Source organism: Corvus brachyrhynchos, unplaced genomic scaffold (assembly GCF_000691975.1).
Source record: "Corvus brachyrhynchos isolate BGI_N302 unplaced genomic scaffold, ASM69197v1 scaffold4, whole genome shotgun sequence".
Classification (NCBI taxonomy): Eukaryota; Metazoa; Chordata; class Aves; order Passeriformes; family Corvidae; genus Corvus; species Corvus brachyrhynchos.
Genome location: NW_008237878.1, coordinates 1,901,369 through 1,924,044, shown reverse-complemented (window position 1 = coordinate 1,924,044; position 22,676 = coordinate 1,901,369). Strand labels below are relative to the sequence as shown.

At 38.3% G+C, this 22,676-nt stretch overlaps 1 protein-coding gene and 1 long non-coding RNA gene across 5 annotated transcripts; one reads left to right on the top strand and one right to left on the bottom strand.

Moving 5' to 3' along the window:
• Positions 1-734: 734 nt before the first annotated feature.
• Positions 735-21,076, top strand: LOC103614262 (inter-alpha-trypsin inhibitor heavy chain H3). Of its 4 annotated transcripts, none has more exons than XM_017732366.1 (22): positions 735-840; positions 4,946-4,969; positions 6,118-6,284; positions 7,279-7,383; positions 7,808-7,970; positions 8,675-8,785; positions 9,253-9,378; positions 9,804-9,920; positions 10,689-10,857; positions 11,177-11,302; positions 11,549-11,730; positions 12,727-12,912; positions 13,224-13,363; positions 13,758-13,912; positions 15,696-15,701; positions 16,460-16,483; positions 17,347-17,397; positions 17,755-17,868; positions 18,440-18,644; positions 19,750-19,922; positions 20,405-20,516; positions 20,617-21,076. In XM_017732366.1, the coding sequence occupies exons 1-22, from the start codon at positions 751-753 to the stop codon at positions 20,744-20,746; spliced, it is 2,676 nt and encodes an 891-aa protein (XP_017587855.1). In that variant the 5' UTR covers positions 735-750; the 3' UTR covers positions 20,747-21,076. The 4 variants fall into 4 exon arrangements, with proteins under 4 accessions (XP_017587855.1, XP_017587854.1, XP_017587856.1 ...); XM_017732365.1 differs by having other exon boundaries at positions 16,457-16,483; XM_017732367.1 differs by lacking the exon at positions 6,118-6,284 and having other exon boundaries at positions 16,457-16,483.
• On the bottom strand, positions 15,091-20,672 carry LOC108446253. Its single transcript, XR_001861394.1, has 3 exons — positions 20,583-20,672; positions 20,265-20,373; positions 15,091-15,341 (listed from the first exon to the last, which is right to left on the bottom strand). It is a non-coding gene; the product is annotated as an uncharacterized LOC108446253 (long non-coding RNA).
• Positions 21,077-22,676: the final 1,600 nt, after the last annotated feature.

Sequence of the window (22,676 nt, the reverse complement as noted above, 5' to 3'; positions counted from 1 at the left end):
TGCAGGAAAACCAGAAAATAGAATGTTTTGTTATCACTGAGCATTTAAGCCCTAGTCCTCAAGGTCTGTGTTTCATTAACGGGTGAACTGAACCAACTAAAAAGTTTAAGAGAGAATGAACACTGTCAAGATAACATACACAGGAAAATGGCTCTGCACCTGCAGGCTGGGTGCACACTGAGTGTGCAAGATGCAAGACCTGGGAGCTTGGACCTGGTTTCAGCCAGGTGAAGATGAATAGGAACCCATGTAATGGGAAGTTGCTAGACTAGACAGGATACGTGTCAAACAACGATACCTAAATCGGGTACGTGAGTGACATGGAGGATTACAGGGGTACTTTTGAAATGGAGCTTAAATGGCTTTCACAGATTGCAAGCTCTGTTATAGATGCAGTAAATTTGAGCCAGGGAAAGCCTTTAAGGAAGTATCAGAAAGATGACAGTTTTCATTTGGGGAAAAAGTGAGTCTGGGGTGGAGATTAATCTCAGTTGCCAGTACAGAAATGGCTGTGAATTTCTGTTTGGAGCTATTACATAGAAGAGACATTGCTGAAATATTCTGTAAATTCTTTAACTTTTCTTACAGTATTCTGTAGATTATACTAATTCAAATTTCAGCATCTGATTTTTCCCAAATGCCTAATGCTTAATCCCACTTCTCTCATTGGGTTATTTATTAACATTTGGTAAACAAAGCTTTAGATATTTATGCATATCATTCCAATTGGACCCTCACTTGTTTTCCAAAATGGAAAACAATCTATTGCTTTGTATTTTAGTATTGATTCCCGCCTTTGCATCCTCAGACTTTTTGCTAACACATGTCAGAAACATCAAGGTAAGTAATCAACCATGTATGGGGCTCCCACTCCTCAGAGATTAATTTCTTGCAGTTTATCAGCATTTATCAGAGAGTTCGTACAATGCTGGTAGCAGGAGCTTTGTGTTCTCTGGTACCACTGGACACAGGATCAAAGCTGAAACTCAGACTGGGACCTCTAATCAGCCTCAGTTTTCAATCAGCTCTGAAGTTCTTCTCTCTCTCTTTTTAGAAACATCCCTTTCCTTTGTATTCCCTGTCATCACCACATAATGGTGGCATGTTTTAGTAAAGTATTTAAATGTGTAAAGCAATCAGTGCTGCCAGGGAACTGACTTTGGCACCTGTTTAGCAATGCCAGCGAAAAGATGGCTCTAAGAAGCAGAAAACAGAGATGTAACATGGCATCAAGATAAATGCCTACTATCCAATTGTCATGGTAGGATTTTTCTCAAAAGATTTGCATGTTAGCACAACATAAGATACATCTCTCAAAGGGGCCATTCTGGTTTTGACTGGATCTCTGAATAAGGCAATGCTGCCTGATGTTTTGCCTAATTTTCTTTGGTTAAATTGCTGGCCACTACTCCTCGCCTCGATATATTATTTTCCTCTCTCTAAGTGGTTATGCACTCTGAAAAGTTACAGAGAGCAAGTCTCTTTAGGGAGCATTTTGAGTTACTGGGTAGAACAGGACAAAGCAATTTACAGTTGATTGCTGTTGATTAGGTTATGATCTTTGCCAAGAATTTTTCTTTGAAAATCAGGATAGTAACATGTCTAACTTTTAAAAGTCAACTTGAGATTTAATGCTGCAAACTGGAAATGCCAGGGATTCTTATTATTTAACCATTATGTAGCCCAGATATAATGGAGCTTTTTCCTCCTACCATAGTGCCTGTTGTTCTCCGTACGTCTTGCAACGCTAAAGCCTTTCTAAATGGAAAACTGCCAAAGCTCTGTGCAATGTTCCATCCATACATGCAGAGCACTGTGGAAAAGTCAGTTGATTCTCCCCGTTTGGTTCTGTACTTTATGCAAATGTATTTGATTGAAATGGAGGAGGTTGCTCTGTAGGATGAAGGTCTCGATGCCCACCCGTGTCTTGGCCCCTTTGAGCAAGCAGTATCCAATGGAGAGTGGTGAAGCGTGGCTGGAATTCTGGCTGGCTGATGACCTTCAAGCTGTCAAAGCTGCTTGTAGAGCCACAGCCAGGCAGACACAGTTGGCAGACCCAATTCTGCTGAAAATGGAACAAAAATCCGCATCATAATTCCCTGTGTGTGCCGGCACACCTTGTTCCTATGCACGCAGCTACTGAGGCTGGGAAGGTTTTTTCTAGATTAAAAACGCCCTGTAGAACTCCAGAGCATGCAAAACACAGGTAGCAATGGCACAGCCTTGCCTTTATGGTCCTCTCATTTTGGCAGCAGTGAGGCTCCTGCATAGCTCACAGGGAGGTTTGCTTTGCACATCTGAGCTGCATTATGGGCTCTTTTCCGTGGCACCCAATTAGCATCACTTGGGGTGTGAAATCTTCAATGTTGCTGTAGATTCAGAGATAATTTTCATGCCTTGTTTTTCCTATGTAGCACTTAGGGATATATGTAAATACCTTGTTCAGTGTTGGGAATTCCCAGAGGTAACTTCAAGTTAACAGTACAGTCTTTGCTGAGTCTTTAAGTCATGCTGTGGTTTAGTTTCCCAAGTTGTACAATCAGGGCTTCTTTCAGCAAATACAGTAATGCAGTCCTCTTTTCCCTCCCTGTTTTCTTGAGAGTTCAAATTTCTCTTTTCCTCTCTAATTTCCATAGATTTTTTGCACCTCTATTCTTTTCTGTTGCCACAGCAAAACAGTATCAAACAAAAGAAGAGTTTGTTGCTGTTACACAACTAAAAAAAAAATAAATTATAACAATTGGTGCACCTGGCAAGTATGTGAAAATAATACAGAAACATTTTATCAAGTAACAATTATCCAGGGTAGAGGATGTTAATTCTCATTTTGGTCTAGAATTGCATAATCATTTTGATTGGCACACTGTTGCTTTCTATTCACATAGTTTAAAATGACCTTGATGTTAATGATGGCTCAAGTTACACCCAAGTGAATCATTAAAAAAGAAAAACTCCAGAACAAAATCACAGACTTAAGAGTCCCGTAATCCCCCCCCCTGTGCAAACCAGGGTCAGCTAGAGCAGGTAGCTGGGTGATGTCCAGCTGGATTGAGTATGATTGAAGATCAGCCCAAGTACAAAGTGAGTAATGCCTTTCACAGAGAGATTTTTCTGTAGTTTCAATGGAAATTGCAGAGCACCCCTCAAAATATTTACAGAATCAAAATAGAACTCCTGCAAAACTACTGTTGAACCCATAATTCTGATAAAGAATGTGCACAACAGCAATTCTGTAAAACTTAAATGGGGTACAGTATCTTTCAATTTGGAAGCAGTAGTCAGAATTGCAGAATTTGTAGATACACACATTTTTATAGGTTTAGGGTGTTTGTTTGTTTGTATTTTGTATCAACTGCCTGGTAATTCCACTGTACAGAAAAGTTTGTACCAAACAAACAGACATTTCATGGACTTCCATCTTTTCATTTCCCATACCTCAGTTTGTGATTTGTAAGGGGAAATTACCAGCTGTAATGACAGTATGGATACAGAAAAGATAATTCCAGTATTGGACAAGTTGGATTTGAGTTGGTGCACACTCTATACAGGCATTAAAGGAATCCACATATGCTTGTGAAACAGGAGAGATGGACACACAGAAATCATCTGGATGGCAATAACAGTTTGAAAGATGAATCTAAAGAAACGTACACAGATTTTTTTTTGCCAGACTCTTACAGCAGCAGAGAAGCCTCCTTCCTCAAACCTTGCATTACCACAGATTTAATAGTGTCTTGAGAAGAACCCCAAAATAAACAAAAAAATAACCTTCTGTGTTTGTGTTTCCAACTTGTAAAACTCCTAACTGTGAAAGGTACTGAAAGCCTTAAATGTACTTGAGATGTGTATCTGATTTATTGTGTCCTTACCCCTGTATTTGGTGGAGTGGGTAAACAGGATTCCACAAAATGTGACCCCTGAGGCTCTTGAAGCCAAACGAGATAAGGTGTTTGCAGCTGAGCTGATGGGAATTGAGTTACACAAGCTGTTATTTTAACAGTACTCAGGAAGTTTGTTTAATGCCTGTCCTCTCTTTCAGAACAGAGTACGTGATATTGTTGTACAGCTTCTGATATATGCACCTACTCTGGGAGCAAATATGGAAAAAAACCATTTTAACTACTTATTTCCCCCCCTTTCCTCCATGCAGCTCTTTGTAGTGACAGCCTCTCCTCATGTTAGGGTAAGAGGCTGCTGGGCTGAAATAGGAAAAAATTAGAGTCTGAAAAAATGTAAGGGTGCATCTGCCTGATAGTTTGGATGTGTGTGACTGGGAAAAAAATGTGCAAACTGGGTTTTTATGCTTTGATAAAACCTGGTTTTTTTAATTCCAAAGGAGAATAAGTTTAAAAATACGTACTACAGGACACAGATACAGGAATTCCCAAGAAAAGGATGTCACTATGAGGACAAGATATTTTGGTTTTACTTGAGGTCACCATATAGCCAACCTATACTCAAGGAAGACCTATTAAGCAGATTTCAGTGTGTTCTTTAGTCTCAATGACATTTAATTATGAATGGCAGTGAGTAGTTGAGCCTCTTTTCCTCTCATTCTCCCTCACATTTCAAAGATCCATGTTTATTTTCAGCTGGAAGAAGACACTTTTTGTGTCACATGAGCAAAATACAAAATGAGCAACATTCGAAGTTTAATTTACCTTTCAAATTCACAGTATTTAAGGTACCCTAACATCAAATGAAAACCAAAAGGTTCACCAAAGCTGGGAATGCCATGAGCAAAATAACTACAACCTGCCTCAGATGCCTTGCTTGTTCTTCCCTCAAATTTACTTCAGTTTATTAATGAAGATCTTTCTCAAGCCTTCCTTCTCCTGGACAAATTCTTTTGACTTGTGACAACTACAGAGGTGCTAAGAGATTTATTTCTAAATGCAGCTTTCCAACCTAAGTCATGATTTTCTCTCTTTTTTTCTCTTTACAGAAGCGAAATGCTGATAATGACTTGGTGAGTAAGTCTTGGTTCTGTCCAGGCTACCAAGATTTTATAGGGACAAGAATATTGTTACTGTGTTTACAAAATGTTTCTGTGAGTCCAGTCTGAGCAAATGGATATTTCTGAGTGTGTGTGACAGGGGAAACAGCCCAGAGCTGCTGTTTTAGGCAGTAGGACTAATTAGACAGTTCCTTTCCAAGCTCTGGTGGAAGCTCCTGGGCAAGGAAAGAGAATGAACAAATGATTTTTAATCTTGTTGTATTTGAATAAATACCTAACTTGTTCTGTATCTCTAACAGACATGCATTCTATGTTGGTTTTGTTTTTACTTTTATGTTGCAGTTACTGCTAAGGAAGGCAGGAGAACTCATCTCTGAGGCTGATTCCACTTGACCTGGATTGCCCTTCAGCAATGCTTAAATGTTTTGATTGTTTGGGGACCTTCTTAATCAATCAGCCAAAGACCAGGCCCATCATAAAAACTCCAAGGTTCTTTCCAGTGCTGGTTTTGCTGCAAGAAGCAGACCTTGTTGTGCAGTTCCTAATGGGTCACATCTGTTGTTACCCGTGCTATCACTTAGTCTCCAGCAACCTTATACCTGAGCATTCAACAAAAATAAGTATTGCCTTGCCCATCTCCTTGTTTAAAAAATACTGATCTCCAGTTGTTGGGAGGAAGTTGAGAATAACATAAAATAGAATTTGGAGGCATTTGGTCTATTTTTAAACAAGAGGATTACTTACATCCCTGCTCTAGGAGTCATCCACGCCTCTGATAACTACAGTCACAAATACAGTGAGGCAGCAGTAAACACTTGTGCTCTTTGAATAACCATAAAAAGTCACTCTCTCAAGTAGAGAAAAAAACCTGTTCTTATAATGGCAATATTTTTGCTGTGGTGGTGGTATTTTTTTGAAGAGTCTATAGGTATAACTTGTGGAATAGCACTATCATGTCAGTGAAATAGATATCCAATGAACCACAGCTGTGCTCCAGTTCTTATATTAGGTCTTTCTTTTTTTTCTTTTTTCTTTTTTTGCTTTGGAGTGATCAGTGTCCTGCTGTTGTTTCTTTTTAAAAATATGATCATGACTGATTAACACATACATCAGTGTAACAGCTAGTGTTCTTTTTGTCTTTTGCATTTCTCAATCTACAGATTGTCAATGGGATAGAAATCTATAGCATGAAAATTGATAGTAAAGTAACTTCCCGATTTGCCCACAATGTCATCACCAGTCGAGCTGTCAATCGTGGAAATGTGTCCAAAGAAGTCTTCTTTGATGTTGAACTCCCTAAGACAGCCTTCATTACCAACTTCAGCATGTGTGTAATCTTTACAGTATTGTTAAAGAAGACTGAAAATCTGTGCTAATTCAACTGGGAGAAACTGAACCCAAATGTTCATTTTTACTTTGCCATTTGAGTACATTTCTAAATGCCTCCTGGGTAATTTTCTGGTACTATTAACTTAACATGCAAGATATGTGGAGAAAGGCAAACATTGGTACATCTACAGAAAAGATGACTAATTTTCAATTGTTTCTATTCATCATCATGAATAGAAGGGAACCTTAGGGAATGGGGGACCTTTCCTGCAGATTCATCCACCTTTTCAGAAATACCACTTACTTACTCTGGTGTTATCAAACCAGGGAATTTCCACTACTTAATTTCCCTGATGGCAGTATAGCTTAATTTATCTTTTCATTTAAATATCATATTTGAATGAAAGGCAGGAAGTAGAATTATTCCTTTACATTTGTACCTGTAGTTGCAATCATATGCAGTCCTCCACCGTGATGAGGTTTGATTCAGTTAATCCATCTCTGCTAATCACACTGTGCCTGCTTTATTCCCAGTGAAGAGAAGCAGTAGCTTTAGGCCACGACCACTCATAATGCACGTTAGAACTTCTGTTCTAGAATGAGGTGAGGAGAAATGGCTGCTTAGTCATCTAAGGAGTTCAAGGATGAAATGCTCCTCTGTAGATAATATCTGAGATGAGTCACATCCAGAGAGTTGGTTTGCCAATAGATGAGGTGGTGAAGCTGCTGAAGTGTAGGAATATGGCAGGTGTAAATCGTGTTGCTATAGCCCAGGTTTGATCTAATTCAAAGTAAAAATTGGTTTAGATTCTTTTATGATACTGAGCACAGAGCTCTTCATTCCAGCTAAATTCTCTGAGGAGCCTGGCTTCAGTGAAAGGGCTCAAATCTTGGCAATAGCAGGTCTGTGAAAGTGGTTATTAGCAAACCAATCAATAAAGGGAGAATTCCTGTAGTAGCATTCAGCTAAACTAAGACTTTTTCATCTGCAGGACAATTGATGGTGTCACCTATCCTGGAACTATAAAGGAGAAAGAAGCTGCAAAAAAGCAATATGAGAAGGCTGTTTCAAGAGGACAGACTGCTGGTCTTGTCAAGTAAGGATCATGTCTTGTGTGGCTTCCACACCACCATGCCATAGCAGACTGTGAGACTGGAAATGCTGTGTTCTGGCACATTGCTGACATATGGGACCAAAGAACAATCATTAAGTTATAGTTGCTGTAGCACAGGTCATAAATACGGTGTACAGCCTCTGACTACACAGGCACTGTCTGCAACTATGGAAAGGCTGTTGCTGCAACTTTCACTGACTTTGTGTGACCTATTCCTGAGATTAAGCTCACTGGGAAATTTGAATAAATTCTACAGATTGAGTATGATTTTGAGTATTGATTGATGACTTTTAGCAATAGATCAAAATTCTCATCTTTGTTTTACTTTTTTTGAAAATCATATGCCACCAACAATAAATACTGTGAAAGAGGATAAAGATTTTTTTTCCTACCCACTTAAATACAGAGCTTCAGGAAGAAAAACAGAAAAATTCACTGTCTCAGTCAACATTAAAGCAGCCAGTAAAGTCACTTTTGAACTCACATACGAGGAACTGCTGAAGCGACAGTTTGGAAAATATGAAATGTTCATCAAAGTAAAACCAAAGCAGCTTGTCAAAGATTTTGAGGTAAATGGCAAACTGATCAAATTTGACTGTAATTTAAGAGATGATGGAATTCTGTGTATCTGTTGAAAGTGGAGTACCATGTTCATTCCTATTGGTTCACAGGTGAGCTAAAGGCCATGATAATATTTCTCAAGAGTCCCATGGGGAGTCCTCACCAGCATGCTTTAACGCAGGTTTTTACTTGTAAACCTGACAAATTTGCTCATCTACTGAGCATTCCAAAAGAGATCTCGTATGAAAACCTGAAAAAGCTATTACAATGCCTTGGAGTAATTGTATATGCCTTTATAGCATAAACTCCAGCTTTCTCACACCACCATGAACCAACATCATCTTTCAATCATAGTGATGCATATATCACATTCTGGAATACTGCAGCTTTTGTGTGCTAAAACTGGTCTTTGATCACTCCTATCTGCCTTGATAGAATACCAGTATCTAGCTTTCCAACAAGTTATATTTCTCTTAAAGTTTATGTATTTCTAGCTTTACTTTTAACTTCTGTGTATGAAAAGGCCTGTTTGGCTGAAGATGTGTCCACACAAGTGTAGGTTTGGACTGACATTATGAATCACAAAAGTAAATATCTTTTGCTTTTATGAAAATCCCTCTTTCCTGTCTGTAGTTGCTGATCCTCCTGTAAATGGCTGAGTTGATGTATTGTGGTTTAATCAATGACAATAAATTTTCAATTAATATTTCAGATTGAAGTAGATATCTTTGAGCCCCAGGGTATCACTGAGCTGGAAGCGGAAGGAACATTCATCACCAATGAGCTGCAAAATACCATTAAAAAAACTTTTTCAGGAAAAAAGGTACATTTACTACTGCATTCCATGATTTAGTTATTATGGTTATAATTCTGAAATAATAATGTCCTTGCTAGCAATGGCAGCGAGTGAAAACCTGGATATAGTAAGACTATATCTCTTACAGAAGAACTGAATCAGTAACAAGGAGTTTTCCCTTGTCTGGGGATGGTAGAATTCCTAAAACATACAACAGCCTTATCAAAGCTGTCATTCAGAGTGAAGAGCTGACCCCAGGCAGATGGGGAAGTAAGCATATGGAAAAAGCCCTAGATAGCAGCCTTCATGTATCAATTACCACCAATAAATTTCTAAATACATATGGATACATAAAAACTAGTAGCCAACCCGATAAAACAGATTATTCTTATGTCTGTGAATATAAATTTATCAGCTTTAAAAAAATGCAGATGTGTTCTTTAGAAGATTTTCATCTATTAAGGTTGAGATCTAAGGAAGGCTTTTCTTTTCAGGGTCATATCTCTTTCAAGCCAACCCTTGATCAGCAGCGAACCTGTGCAAATTGCTCACAGTCTGTCTTGGATGGGGATTTTACTGTAAAATATGATGTGAAGAGAACAACTCCAGATAATTTGCAGGTAAATCTAACAACTTGAAATTCTGAACTGTTGAACAGTTTAACTCACACAGTAAAAGTTAGGGAGCAGTGAGGGCCAGCTGTTTCCTAAGGGACAGGGAGCTGAGTGTGAGCAGGAAGTCAGTCTTCAGGGTGGGATCCAAACCAGGGGAGTCCATGGATAGGAAGAGGTATGGCTGTGATACAGCTGGAGACAGATGTTCTGACACTGTATCTCAGGCAGGGACTAAAGGCCCAGTCTTGCACTTAAATGACACTCCTGGGCCCATGGACAGAGGTGAGACTGGTCAGGGCCATTAAAACCTTTTAGACCACTCAGAGGCTAGACATTAAATGAGGGTAATACCTCCTTTATCTGTTTTACCTTTGTAATATACCAAAGTTTTTCGTGGTGGTGTGGGGTTTTTTTAATGTTTTCTTTTCCAGATTGTCAATGGCTACTTTGTACACTTCTTTGCACCAACAAATCTTCCAAAGTTGTCCAAGAATATTATTTTTGTATTGGATACTAGTGGCTCAATGTATGGAAGAGAAATTGAACAGGTGAGTTATTACATTAGGATAGAGTTCCAGTGAAAGAGCTGGAACAAAGTGCTGGGAGGGGGATGGTGCTGGAAGGGACACGACACCTTACAGTGCACATGTGCTGCTTAAACTGTACCAAGTGGCTTGATGGTGTGACCTCTCTAATGCCCAGTACCATATGTATTAGTCTGCAGTGTTACTGCAGAATAAAAATCTGTACATTTAGGCCATATTTACTTAGAAATGTCATTAGTTCAAAACTCTAAATTTCAGCATTTCCAGAGAGTGTTGTCATGTGTACTTGACAGTTCCAAACAAAGCTGTACGTACAGATTATGTGCATTTTGTCTGTTCATTCTGTATCTGGGATGCAGCAGCTCTTTTCAGAGTTACGAGTGAGCTAATGCTCAGAATTTTCAGGTTTTGGTGCTGTATAAAAATATCCAGGCATGCTTGTTTATGAGCTTCTCCACTAACCTGTTGCTACCCATTTGCCATCCCAGCTTATCTCAGTGTAAGCAACCAACCGTGATGGGAAACCTGATTTTCATCTCAGCTACAAAGATTTACCAGATGTTATTGCAGCTGACTGACTTCCCTAGAGTTACTCTGTAATAGACACAGGGACTGGAAGGAACAGAACAAGCTCAGAATTTTTGCATATATACTATATATACTGTGTAGGAGTAAAAAATAGCCCAATGCTGAGAGATTAATAATGTAAAATCTGTAAGCACCTATTCTGTTAAACGTTGAATCGTATATTTAAATGTCTTTGTCTTATAGACAAAAGAGGCACTGCTAAAAATTCTAGATGACATTAAAGAAGATGACTTCTTCAATTTCATATTATTTGATAGTGAAATATCTACCTGGAAAGAAACATTAATCAAGGCCACTCCTGAGAATTTGGATGAGGCAAGGAAGTTTGTTCAGCGCATTTCTGTTCAAGGCAGTAAGTACTTGACTGGCCTTGCCAATAGGTCATTGTGTGAGTTAATTTATTGATTGATTCTGTGAACACAATGCTACAGTTTGTTGGGGTTTCAGATTGCTGATGAGGCACTCCTCAAGTTCAATTGTACTCAGAACACGACATCTATTTCTCTTTATGTTTCCAGAGTCCAGGTACTTTTCTATCTAGACATCCCCCTGCTTGTAAATCCAAATCCTTCATTTTCTTACTGTAATGAAATCTCTTCACACCCCAGTGAAAAATGGACCTTTATTTTGACAGCCTTTGCTGAACCCAAATTTCTATGTCTACCTCATAGTGACAAATTTACATGGTGGTTTGATGAGAGGGATTGATATTCTGAATGCTGCTCACGAAGAAAACCTTGTGCCCAGGAGAAGCGCTTCTATAATTATCATGTTAACAGATGGCCATCCAAATGTAGGTAAGTTTGTGTTGGATGGAATAATAGAGAGTTCATTAACTAACAAAAAATGCTAGTTAAAATTGGCCTTCATCTTTGACTTCTGGATATTTTCGTGATTTAAATGCTACTATACTAGCATCATAGTACTAAATCAAGTTTTCAGTAATGTCTCCTAAGAAATATGAACATGACAAGTCATATTTGATTTCGTGTTAATTTAATCTATTTTTGAAAACAACTCAAACATTTCCTGGTTTGATGTAGGTGTATCAAATACTCAGGAGATTGAGAAAGCAGTAAAGAAGGCCATTGATGGCAAATACACCTTATACAATCTTGGTTTTGGCAGTGGTGTCGACTATGGCTTCTTGGAGAGGATGGCACTGGAGAATAAAGGATTGGCCCGTCGGATTTATCCTGACTCTGATGCAGCTTTGCAGCTTCAGGTGTAGTAATTACCACTTACATGAGATCAGAGATACATTAGGTCAGATAACTATACATACATTCTTATTTTCAAATAATCAAAATCCCTGTGTGTAATCTGATACTGGGATACTCCAGAGTCTGCTGTGATCAGAGTATTAAAATCATAGAATAGTTTGAGTTGGAAGGGACCTTTACTGGCATGTAATTTTCCCCTTCCCTTATATAAGCAGGAAGTGCAAGGACAGTAAAAGGGAGATACTGGGGGCTATGGCAGGGAGTTCAAAACTTGGCATAGGGTGACACAAGTCACAGTTCTGAAGGACACTCTGGTGGTATTGCTGCAATCATTGTATCTCCTGCACCTCACAGATCATGTGGTTAATGTCAAGTCAACGGACAAGAGGGGTAACAGATCATAAAGCTCTAGATATTCTTTCTTTAGAAACTTACTGCAAGCAGGTGTATCTTACCACACTCCTGAGGCATTTTAGAGTTGTATAAGACATGGAAACAGGTATAGACCATACAGGGTTGACTTTTTTTACTTCTCACGTTCCAATGGCAGCCATTCAAAGAATTCACCAAAGGAATAGATATTGGATTTCTTTGCAAGCTCTGCTAAAATCAAATACCCAGTCTTCTTTGATTATGTTGTCATGTCAGTCTCTGCAGAGAAGAGATCTAGAAAATTATCTCTATCAAGTAACAGGAAGCTTGGGATCCCTCTTGATTTATATTGATAGAATTCATCATCCACAGAATGTTATTCTCAAATATTTTTCCTCTCTCTTAGCAAGATTGAAGAGTTTGTATGTCCTTTCTCATTTCCATTATTTGTAGATTTCTAGGCCTTGCACTCTGAGATTTAACCAAATTTCTATATATTTCTTATAAATTACACTTTTAGTTTTGATTGCTGAAATAGCAGGATGTTTCTGGTTACAGATCTACCCACGAATTAAAGAAACAATGATGGTTAAAGGTTTCTTTTTTTTTTTTTTTTAATCCTACAGGGGTTTTATGATGAGGTGTCAAATCCCATGCTCATAGATGTGGAGTTAAACTACCCAGAAAATGAAATATCAGACCTAACTACTAACAGCTTTAAGCATTTCTATGATGGGTCTGAGATTGTGGTGGCTGGGCGCTTTGTAGACAGCAACCAAAACCATTTGTCTGTAGATGTAAGAGGTGAAGGTGTAAGTATGGATTTCTTTGACTTATGTAAGATACACAAAATCTCTGCATGTATCTTTTACCTCCATTCTGATGGACAAAAATGCCATGTGAATGTGGGAACCAGGTTATGTTCTGTAGTGTACGCCTGTAAACTTTCCAGAAACAATGGGACAAAATTCCTCATACAACACTTGCAATTTCCTGGGCAAGTGTGTAGAACCAGACTGGTTTTCAATTTCATAAGATTTTCAGGTTTGAAGGTCTTAATTTTTGGGAAGTTCTGACAGTCCCTGGCTACTTATGATACAGAGAATACTCTTACTCCCAACAGGCTGACAACGCCCTGTCATACACTACACAGCAAGGTGCGGAGCAAACAGCTCAGGCTTTCCAAGAACAACAATACATATTTGGAGAGTACATTGAAAGGCTCTGGGCTTATCTTACCATTGAACAACTCTTGGAAAAACGGTAATTATATCTGGAATAACACCTTAGCTCTGAACCCCTTACACCCTCTGACTCCTGCAGCTTCCAAGACATGAAGCTGGCATTCACATCCCACTGAGCTGCCAATGGGAAAACAAAAATCAGCGAGGGAAATCCACCAACCTATTCTCCTCCCTAGCCTCAGTATTCCTGTTTCAGGTTGCAAATGAAACAATTTAAAATTATTCCAAGTATAAAGCACAGTTTTGCCTTTCATTTGGATAGCCACTAGAATCAAAAGTGCTCCTAGACTGTAACAAAGATACTGATAAATTACCTGCAGAGACATGACTTCACTTTAAAATAAAATATTTGATCTGAAATTTGGTGAGTAATTCAGCAATCACTGATGCTGGGAGTCTCTTCCTGTATTCAGCATTACAGCTACAGGAGAAGAAAAGGAAAACCTTACAGCTCAAGCCCTGGCTCTCTCACTAAAGTACAAGTTTGTAACACCACTGACATCCATGGTGGTAACAAAACCAGAAGAAAATGATAATGAAGAAGGGATTGCTGATAAACCCACTGAAGGTATAGACATCTTCACAATTGTACTGTATTTGAGAAGCCAAGAGTTCCTTTGATGTTCCCCTAAAGAAAGGCTTTCATGTGGGTACAGTTTTAAATATGGATCTGAAAAATTTACTTTCCAAGCCTGGCACATGTGTGGTTAATGCAAAATTACTTCTCGTTGTAAAGCTCATTTCATCAAACCATCCTTCATTATTAAATCATATGGGCAAAGTACTATAAATTTAAAATAAATGTATTTTAAACTAAATATAAAAACAAGACCCTGAAAACCAAGAAGCATTTCTAATCTAGTAATCCAGCTATATTCAGATGACCTCGCATCACTTTCTCCTTTATTTTTCTACATACTTGAGCCTAGGGGGTAGATGTAGTAACCTCTTTCCATATGAAAAGGGAAAATTTGCATGAGCTCTTCCTCAGGCAGGATGAATCAGGTTGTAAAAAGTTTGAGATTACATATGTAAAATATATTACAATAGTAATACATATTGCAGAAAGAGAAGCAAATATATTGAAAGCACACAATTTGTTTTCAACTCCTCTGATATTTAGGCTAATTATGAACTCCTTCTTCAGTGAAACATTGTCCTTTCCTGCAGTTCAGCCTCTCTGTTTAAACCCTGCGTAACAAATACTCTTCCCCTTTGGCCAAGCAGGGCAATGCTCTCTGCTCAGTGTGCCCCCAAGCCACCCTAACTTCATCTCCATGTATTGTTTGAGCCACCCTCATCCTACAGGTCTGACAGAGGCTTTCCAGTCTCTTCTATCAACATCCTTTATTTTTTCCCCAAAGTTTTGCTTAGAGCCCCTAAAAGTTCCTTGCAGGCTCTGTGTGGGCTCTCTGCTGCCTTCTGGATGAAAAACTTTCTAATCTCCTGATTGTGGCATAGGAACTTAAGGCATTTTAGAATAACAGATACTGGAGATCAGTGAGATTTTTTTCAGCTGCAGTAAGTCCTGAAACCAGTGAATTGTTAAGTGCCCTTCAACTCTGAATAATTCTTCAGGCATTCTGCTGATAAATTTTTGCATTATTTTTCATAACTCTCATAATGGAATGCTGGCATAAAACTGCTTCATGATTAATTTAACATTCAAGTCACTACACAGCATAATGACTTTAAAGTTTGCAGCTGGCCTCCCTAAGATGGAAACCCCCAAACATCTGACAGAAGTGGCATCTACTCAGTCATCTTCAGTTCTTTGCTTTCCCTTTCTAGGTACTTGTAGTACGAAGGCTCTTTTCTGAACCTCTTTTCAAGGAAATCCTCTCTGTATATAGATAATATAGAGCAGTAATAGGAGAAAATACTCAAAGCATTGCTCCTGTATAAGAAAAGAAAATAATTTTACTCACCCTGAATTCTCAATTCATGAATCAATTTACTGCATCATCCAGTCAGTATTAATAGAATCACCCAAATGCCTGGAAAACCACAAAATAGTAAAACCAATAATGAACATTTTTCAGTATAGGTATGGCACAACAATAAAACAATTCCAAATAGAGCTCTTGTCCCATACATAATAAATTGTGGTTCTGCTGCTCCACATAACAGCTTTTTACTTTGAGTACATTTCTGTTTGATCTACAAATACTGGGTTGTATCATTGGGAAGAAATAGCATTGAAAAATACTGGAGATAGCTGGTTGAATTGTCAAACAGTTTTGGGGGTTTTTTACAATGTTTTAATAAGAATCCTTCCTGTTTAATTGTATAACTGAAACTGTAAATTTCTATTTTTCTTCCTTTTACTTCTCACCTGCCCGTGGTAACAGCTGAAGGTATGTACATTTCTTATTAAATTTACTCAGTATTTTTAATAGAGATGGATTTTCGACATTACTTATTTGATCTAGGATGCAAGATTTTCATAAAGTTCTTAAGGAATTAATCAAGATCGTGTTATAAATAGATATACAACTTCTCAGATGGATAAGTTTGTAAATAGTGCTTTCAGTTCAGTTCCTGTCTCTGATGATTGCACCATCCCACCACCATGGAATTCAGGCCCAGTACAAGTAAGTTGCTCTCCAGGGCTGGCACTGGGGACTTGCAGGTACCTGTGTGTAGCAATCTCATACAGAGATGTCTTCATTCATGCCATGATTGCCACTTCTAAAGCACGAAGCCCTGTCTTCGGACACCCTGATGGAATTTCAGATGTAGAAAGAGCAGAAGACTAGAACAATGTGGAAGCAGGTGGGCAATTCTTACCTGCCAGAAGTACAGTTTCAAACAAGGTGGCACAGAGGGATCAGGGATGAGCAAGTTTTCCCAGTCTCATACAGAACAAACCCCATGCTCTTGGAGAAGTAACATTTTTGCTGTAAAGCAGGGTGTGCTTTTAGCCCCTTCAAGACTGCTGCTGTGTAGCACTATTAAATAAACTGTTTTGACTAAATTTTTACTTTTTAATATTTAGAAATTTATACATAAATACAAGATTTTTTGGGTTGGTTTTGGAGGAAGGAAGGAAGTGGGTGAGATTGGGTTTTGTTCTTTGTAGCCTCTAAAATAACATTTTGTTTCATTCAAGCAGGGATGTTCACAGGTCCTTTGGTGGGTAAGTAATTTAATTTTAGTTTCTGAATGGAGCAGGATCTGTCAACTGAAATTACCAGATGCAGAGACACCTTTTCTGGCAGTAGAACTGCACTTCAATAAATACTACCAAATTCTGCTCACTGCTGAAAACACACTTAAAGAGGTGACAAAGTTTCAGCTACATAGTTTATAAGGAGTAAATGCCTGCTCATCAAACCACCATTTTTTCCTGAAAGCTGTTTCCCAAGAACAGGGGATGGACTTCACTTTGCATTTCCTTTGGAATTATATAAAGCACGGGACTATGATGTCAGCATCTCTGGCTAAATTAACATGTTCAGTCACTGGTACAAAAAGCATCTGTTTTATTCAAGAGACAGTAACTGATTCACCAAATTGCTGGCTGGGCAATCCTGGAAATGGGAGAGTTAGATTTATGTTTTTGCTCTGGAGATTAGTAACAGTCTCTCTCTCTGTCTCTGTCTAATTTTTTCAAGTCTTCACTGAAAAGACTTAAATTCATTCTGGGGGGGGCAGGGAGAAAAAAAGTAAAAAAGTCAGAAGTTTTCAATGGATGATGCTGCATTTCTTTGTTGCAAGCTTAATCCTCAAGTCTGAAATATTTGTGTCCTACAGATAGATTGCTTGGGCTATATGGAAACCCTCAGAGCAATTTAGACTACAAGTGAAATCTGTCTCTATCCTGAAGCTTTTTTTGATTCAAAAGCAGCACACACACTGTCATTCCATAGACTACATGCTTTAAAAACTAGGATGCAATTAGTGATTTACCTAGCATATTAACTCCTTGACATCTTATACAGACCATGCAATTTTCCATTTTGGTGTGTGTTTTTCTAACAACTTTCTTTCCTTTTGCAGCTTCACCACTATATCACACACATGCACCACAACCCACATGGTATACTAGTGGTGAGTAGTTTGAGTAGTGTTTGTCTAGGAGAACAGAAGAGGGTTTTTAAGGCTAAATTACACAGTTCTTATGAATATTTTCAATAATTCCATAAAAGCAGCCATTTTTCATTTTTAAGGGGCAAGTATTTTGATTTGCTTTAAGCATCTCTCAATGTCTATTAAAGATCAAGTAATTGAAATTATATGTGGTCATTTTCTCAGTCCACCTTCCCATCAGTAGGTTTTTATGTTGATAACTGCCTGTTTCCTATTAAGTAATTTATATTTAGTTATAATATTAAGCAATATTAAATACTCTTGTGGAGCTCTGACCCTGTGTATCACTATACAGACACCAGCGATTTGCCTTTACAGTTGATGGAGATCCACACTTCATTATATCAGTGCCACAAAAAAAAGATGCCATTTGTTTCAATATCAATGAAAACCCTGGTATGATCCTAAATTTAATAAATGACCCAGTTACAGGTGAGTCTTTAACTTTTTTTAAAATACAGAATACTTCTAACAAAATATGTTTAAAGGCTATTTCTCTCTTTATAATGCATAAGCTTTTTTTCCCAGCAAAGTTAGCAGGAGGTCCTGTAGCTATGAGAGGGTATCATTACCATGACTGTTTTCACTTCTTGGAGCAAAATGAACGTTTAAACTTAGTTTGAAAACCACTGTGAGGGTTGAGAGTAGTAATTTTTCTCAGTGAGTTGTAGTAGAAGCAATAAAATAATCCTTAGGCTGCCAATTCGTGGAATATCTGGTAAAGAGAGGCTGATGTCACCCAGACTCTCTGTGCCCATCACACACACTCCGTGCTCTGGGAGAAATGCAACTTTTCTCAACAAAATGATGGTTGGCTTTGTGGAAATTCACAGAACAACCCCCAGAACTCCATTTTACTTTGGTACAAACATGCACAAGTAATTCTTGTATATTTTTCAACTAATATTTCTTAAGTTGTTGTTCTTAAATTTTCAAGACACTCCTTGACATTGGTTGATCAGGTCCTGTCTATAAAACAATACTTGTTTCATTTCTGTATTAGGCATCACAGTCAATGGAGAACTTATTGGTGATAAGAGAGCAAATAGTGATGCAAAGATCCAAAACTCATATTTTGGAAAACTTGGCATAGCAAATAAGCACCTGGATTTCAAGCTGACAGTAACTCCTGAGACAATCACAATTCAGAATGGTGATGAAAAAACGGCTTTCACCTGGCTGGACTCAGTCACCTTGAAACAAGCAGGGTAAGACTTACAGAAAGGGTATCAGGTTCTTGTATTACTTTCTAGTCTTCTGAAAATATTTTAAAATGTTGATCAATAATATACTTCTAAGATTTGTTGTGTGAATCTACAAAAGAAATTGATTCAAGCCCTGCTGGATTCTGCTCTCTACTTTGTTGTGTAACTGCTGAATTATTCACAAATTCTTCTGCTTGGAATAAGTAAATGAAGATTTCCCCCTGATTTTCTACTACTGTGACTAAGGTAAAATTAGATTTGGTATTGTGCTTAATGTAGCAGTGTCTTGCAAATACTTAAGGAGTAACTTCAGACATAGTGTGTAATCTTTCAAAGGCATAATAATGTCCCATTAAAAAAATCTCCATTTAAAAAATGGAATTTGTGGCAGTTACAGAATTGATATTTTTTTCTTGTCAGCAGGTATATTTCTCATGGGATCTATTACAGAATCATTTATACCCGTGCAGAAGGTTTATAAAAGGAACAGGCAACATTGTCTCTTCCTCCTTTACATTTCACTGTGTAGAATAAAATTCCTGCTTTCTCAAGGCCTGGCAGTGCAGCAGAAAGAGCAAACTGTCATTCATACACATGCTTTTTTTATTGTGATAAATGCATGGATGATATCACTAACACAATCAGAAGCAAATCTTCTCTACCCAGGCACTAAAATAGGCAGTTTGGGAGTTGACTTCTCTGAAAAACTAAAGGAAAAATTGTCATGTAGCATCCAGGCAAGGAAGTGATGGTTTAATCAATAGAATTTGTATCACTGAGCACGAGGTGCTGTATCTACATATCACAAACCTATCTGTGACTAGTTATACTGTTAAAGAACAGGTTTTGCAAAAAACATCTTACTGAAAAGTTGAAAGGCCCCATAGCCTTTTCCAGTGTCATTTAATATGATTCTGTGACTGTCTGTGACACACAGAGAGACTCCATGGACCAAACTAGGCAGGAAACCCTCTCTTTTAAAAAACACCGAGCAGTTTATAAAGCCACATTTGTTTCTTGGACATGTTTTGTCTTCTCCCATTTCTTCCTGTTGTTGTTAACTCTGGTTAACACAACACTCTAAGTCATGTTTTTCTTTTTTCCTCAGTTTAACTTTGATAATTAACAGAAAAAAAAATCTGGTGCTCTCAATGGGCAGTGGCGTCTCATTTGTTGTTGTTTTGCACCAAGTGTGGAAGAAACATCCTCTCCACCAAGATTTCCTAGGACTCTATACATTGAAAAGTGATAAACTGTCTGAACAGACCCATGGATTATTAGGTATGACTTTGTTTAGTGTTTCTCTGCTGGTCTTTCCTTATGAGGCTACATAATTTATAGACAGAATATTGTACTTGTGCTGAGGATAATCACACACAGAAATTTCAGAGATCAACACATGCATTGTTTGATTTTTAAAAAGCTGAGGACTTGGAAAACATGTAATAAATACAATGGACTAGACAAGACACCAAGTGAGGATACCTTGAAGGATATCTAGAAAAGGCTGTAATTGTTCTGTGCACTCAGAAGCTGGAATTTACACCCAGATGATGTGGACACAATTCTGGGTTATAAAGAGAAAATAATACCAATAATACATAGGCATATGTTCAGCCATACCTGTAACTTGTTGTTTGCTTATCCAATCAAAACCCCGAAGGCACATGGAAACCAGCACAGGAATGTAGAAATCCTGGGATTTCTGCTTGATTTGCTTCTGTTTTAATGCCTGAAATGATAATTTTGGCTTCTCATTCTAGGACAGTTTTTCCAGCCCATTGATTTCACCATACTTGAAATTCATCCTGGGTCTGATCCCAAGAAACCAGATGCCACAATGATTGTTAAAAACAATGAACTGATAGTAACAAGGTACAAAATTATGAAGTCCTTAGCAAAGACTTAGGCAAGATTGCCTTGTCCAGGTGCAGTTCCTACCTCAGTACTCCCATGGCTGTGTTTTCCCTTGCAGGGGCTGGCAGAAGGACTACAGAAGAGATCCTAAACACGGGGTTGATATTCCTTGCTGGTTTGTGCATGACAATGGAGCTGGGCTGATAGATGGTGTTCACACAGATTATATTGTTTCCAGTCTCTTTTAAGCATCTACAACTTCCTCCAAATTCACAGGCAGGCAATATTTGTCTGAAAGAACAGTATTTTCAACATATAAAAACTATTCAAAGCATATAAGCATACCGTATTTAGCAAGGACAACGGTCCTTGAGGGATGATGGATTCTCATGGAGAGTTTTACTGTGTATTTGATTCAATCTGAAGTGCAAGATCCCTCATCCTCTGAAATGTCCTCATTAGGTTTAAAATTCTGACTTAAAATGTTACTTTGTAAAACATAACAGAAACCCCCTACCCAATTTTTAATTAATAATTGAGTGTCAGGATTGATTAAATAAAAGCATCAGTACTCAGTGCCTGGTTCTGTTATTCTGACATTTCAATGTTCTCATTCCAGTTTCACAAAGCCCAGGGTGCCACATGTGTTTTGAAATTGAGCACAAGGGGACATCTGACAGCTCAGCCCAGATTTTGGGATAATCCCGTGGTACTTGGAACCACCTGACCTCTTGACTGTGCAGTGCTGAGGGCTGCTGCCAGCACAGGAGGTGACTGTTGGCATCCGGGACTTCTGTATTTTAGCATTTTAATTTGAGCCTAACTTCTGAATGTCTGAATCTTGATAAATTAATGAAATACCACAGTTGCAAGCAGCACTCACATTTAAGTAATGATAGCTCTTTTGGACTGTTTCTTTCTTGAGTAAGACCCTTCCTTCTGTTCCCATAAAAGAATTTATGAGCACATCCAGGGCAAGTGCCCCATTTATTTATATATTCATTTTTTACTGCAAGAAATTGCAGTAAAAGAAATTACTTCTAAAGCAAAAAACCCAACCAACAAAAACGTGTTCTATCCTCCCCATATTTCTTATTTACTTCAAGACTTTTTTTAATCAAATCAGCCACAAAAAGGCAGTTATGGTCTCAAATGGCAAAGTAGAAATTTCCTCAACAGTAGTAGGACAAGGGAAGTAATTTTGTGGAAAACTAGAATGCACACACAGAGAAAAGGGGAACGTAGTGGGAGAAACAGATGGTATAAGATGTGATGGGTTAAATTAAAAGGACAAGGATAGAGGTGAAGAAAAATGCATCAGAATAATCAAAGAGGAAAAAAATTGAGGAAAAAAATACTTACTTTAAATTTATGGGAGATACAGGCCATTTTGAGGAGCAAAATCCTTTACTGAAAGCAACAGTTTTGTAGAAGAAAAAAAATAGGTGAGGGGAGAGGGTGTCACAGTGGCTGCAGATCTTTGCCTGCTAAATCCAGACAGAATTGGTGAATGAAAACAGTAATTTCTACAGAAGGTAATAAGTGACTGAAAAATGAGGGAGGCAGGGAAAGCCACAGGAAGGAGTGAGAGAAGACCAGAACATTGAAACGAATAAGGTTAAATTTACATGGTTCTAGATTTTTATTGTAAGAGAATTAATTAGATGGAATAGAATGAAATAAAGCAATGATCCATTTTGGATCCTAAAACAGGAGCTGTGGCACTGCCCATCAGGGCTGGTCCTGTCCTCACTTGCTCCATTGACACAATAAAGCAGAGCAGTGGACCTTGACCTATGCTGGCTGGCAGAGTTTGGGAGCAAGGCAATCCTGGGCCAGACAGAACTTTCCTGTTTGATTTATGGGGATGAGGCAAATCTCTGGAGCTGGCAGAAGTCTTGTCTGTGACTGAATTGGGAGCCACGAGTTGCTCTCAGGGGCTCTGGTCTGCTTTTACATGGCTCGTGTTCAATAAGTGCTCCAAGATTCCTGCAAGGTAGGAGATAATAGCAAATATAGCTAAAGGTAACAGGGAGGGCAGAGAAAAACAGCAGACAGGTGCTCACAGGTAGATAAAACATTTACTCCTCCTGCTGATGGCTACAGTGCTGGTTAAAAGAGAAGTGTGGGGATATATCCTGTGAGATATGTGTAGACCTGTTACATATACACTGACAC

Excerpts from the sequence above, each read along its gene's own strand:
- LOC103614262 (XM_017732365.1), top strand. The coding sequence starts at position 751 with ATGGAAAACAATCTATTGCTTTGTATTTTAGTATTGATTCCCGCCTTT. Across the intron at positions 8,786-9,252 it reads AAACTTTTTCAGGAAAAAAG|GGTCATATCTCTTTCAAGCC; the intron begins GTACATTTACTA and ends TTTTCTTTTCAG. Across the intron at positions 18,645-19,749 it reads GTCACCTTGAAACAAGCAGG|TTTAACTTTGATAATTAACA; the intron begins GTAAGACTTACA and ends TTTTTTCCTCAG.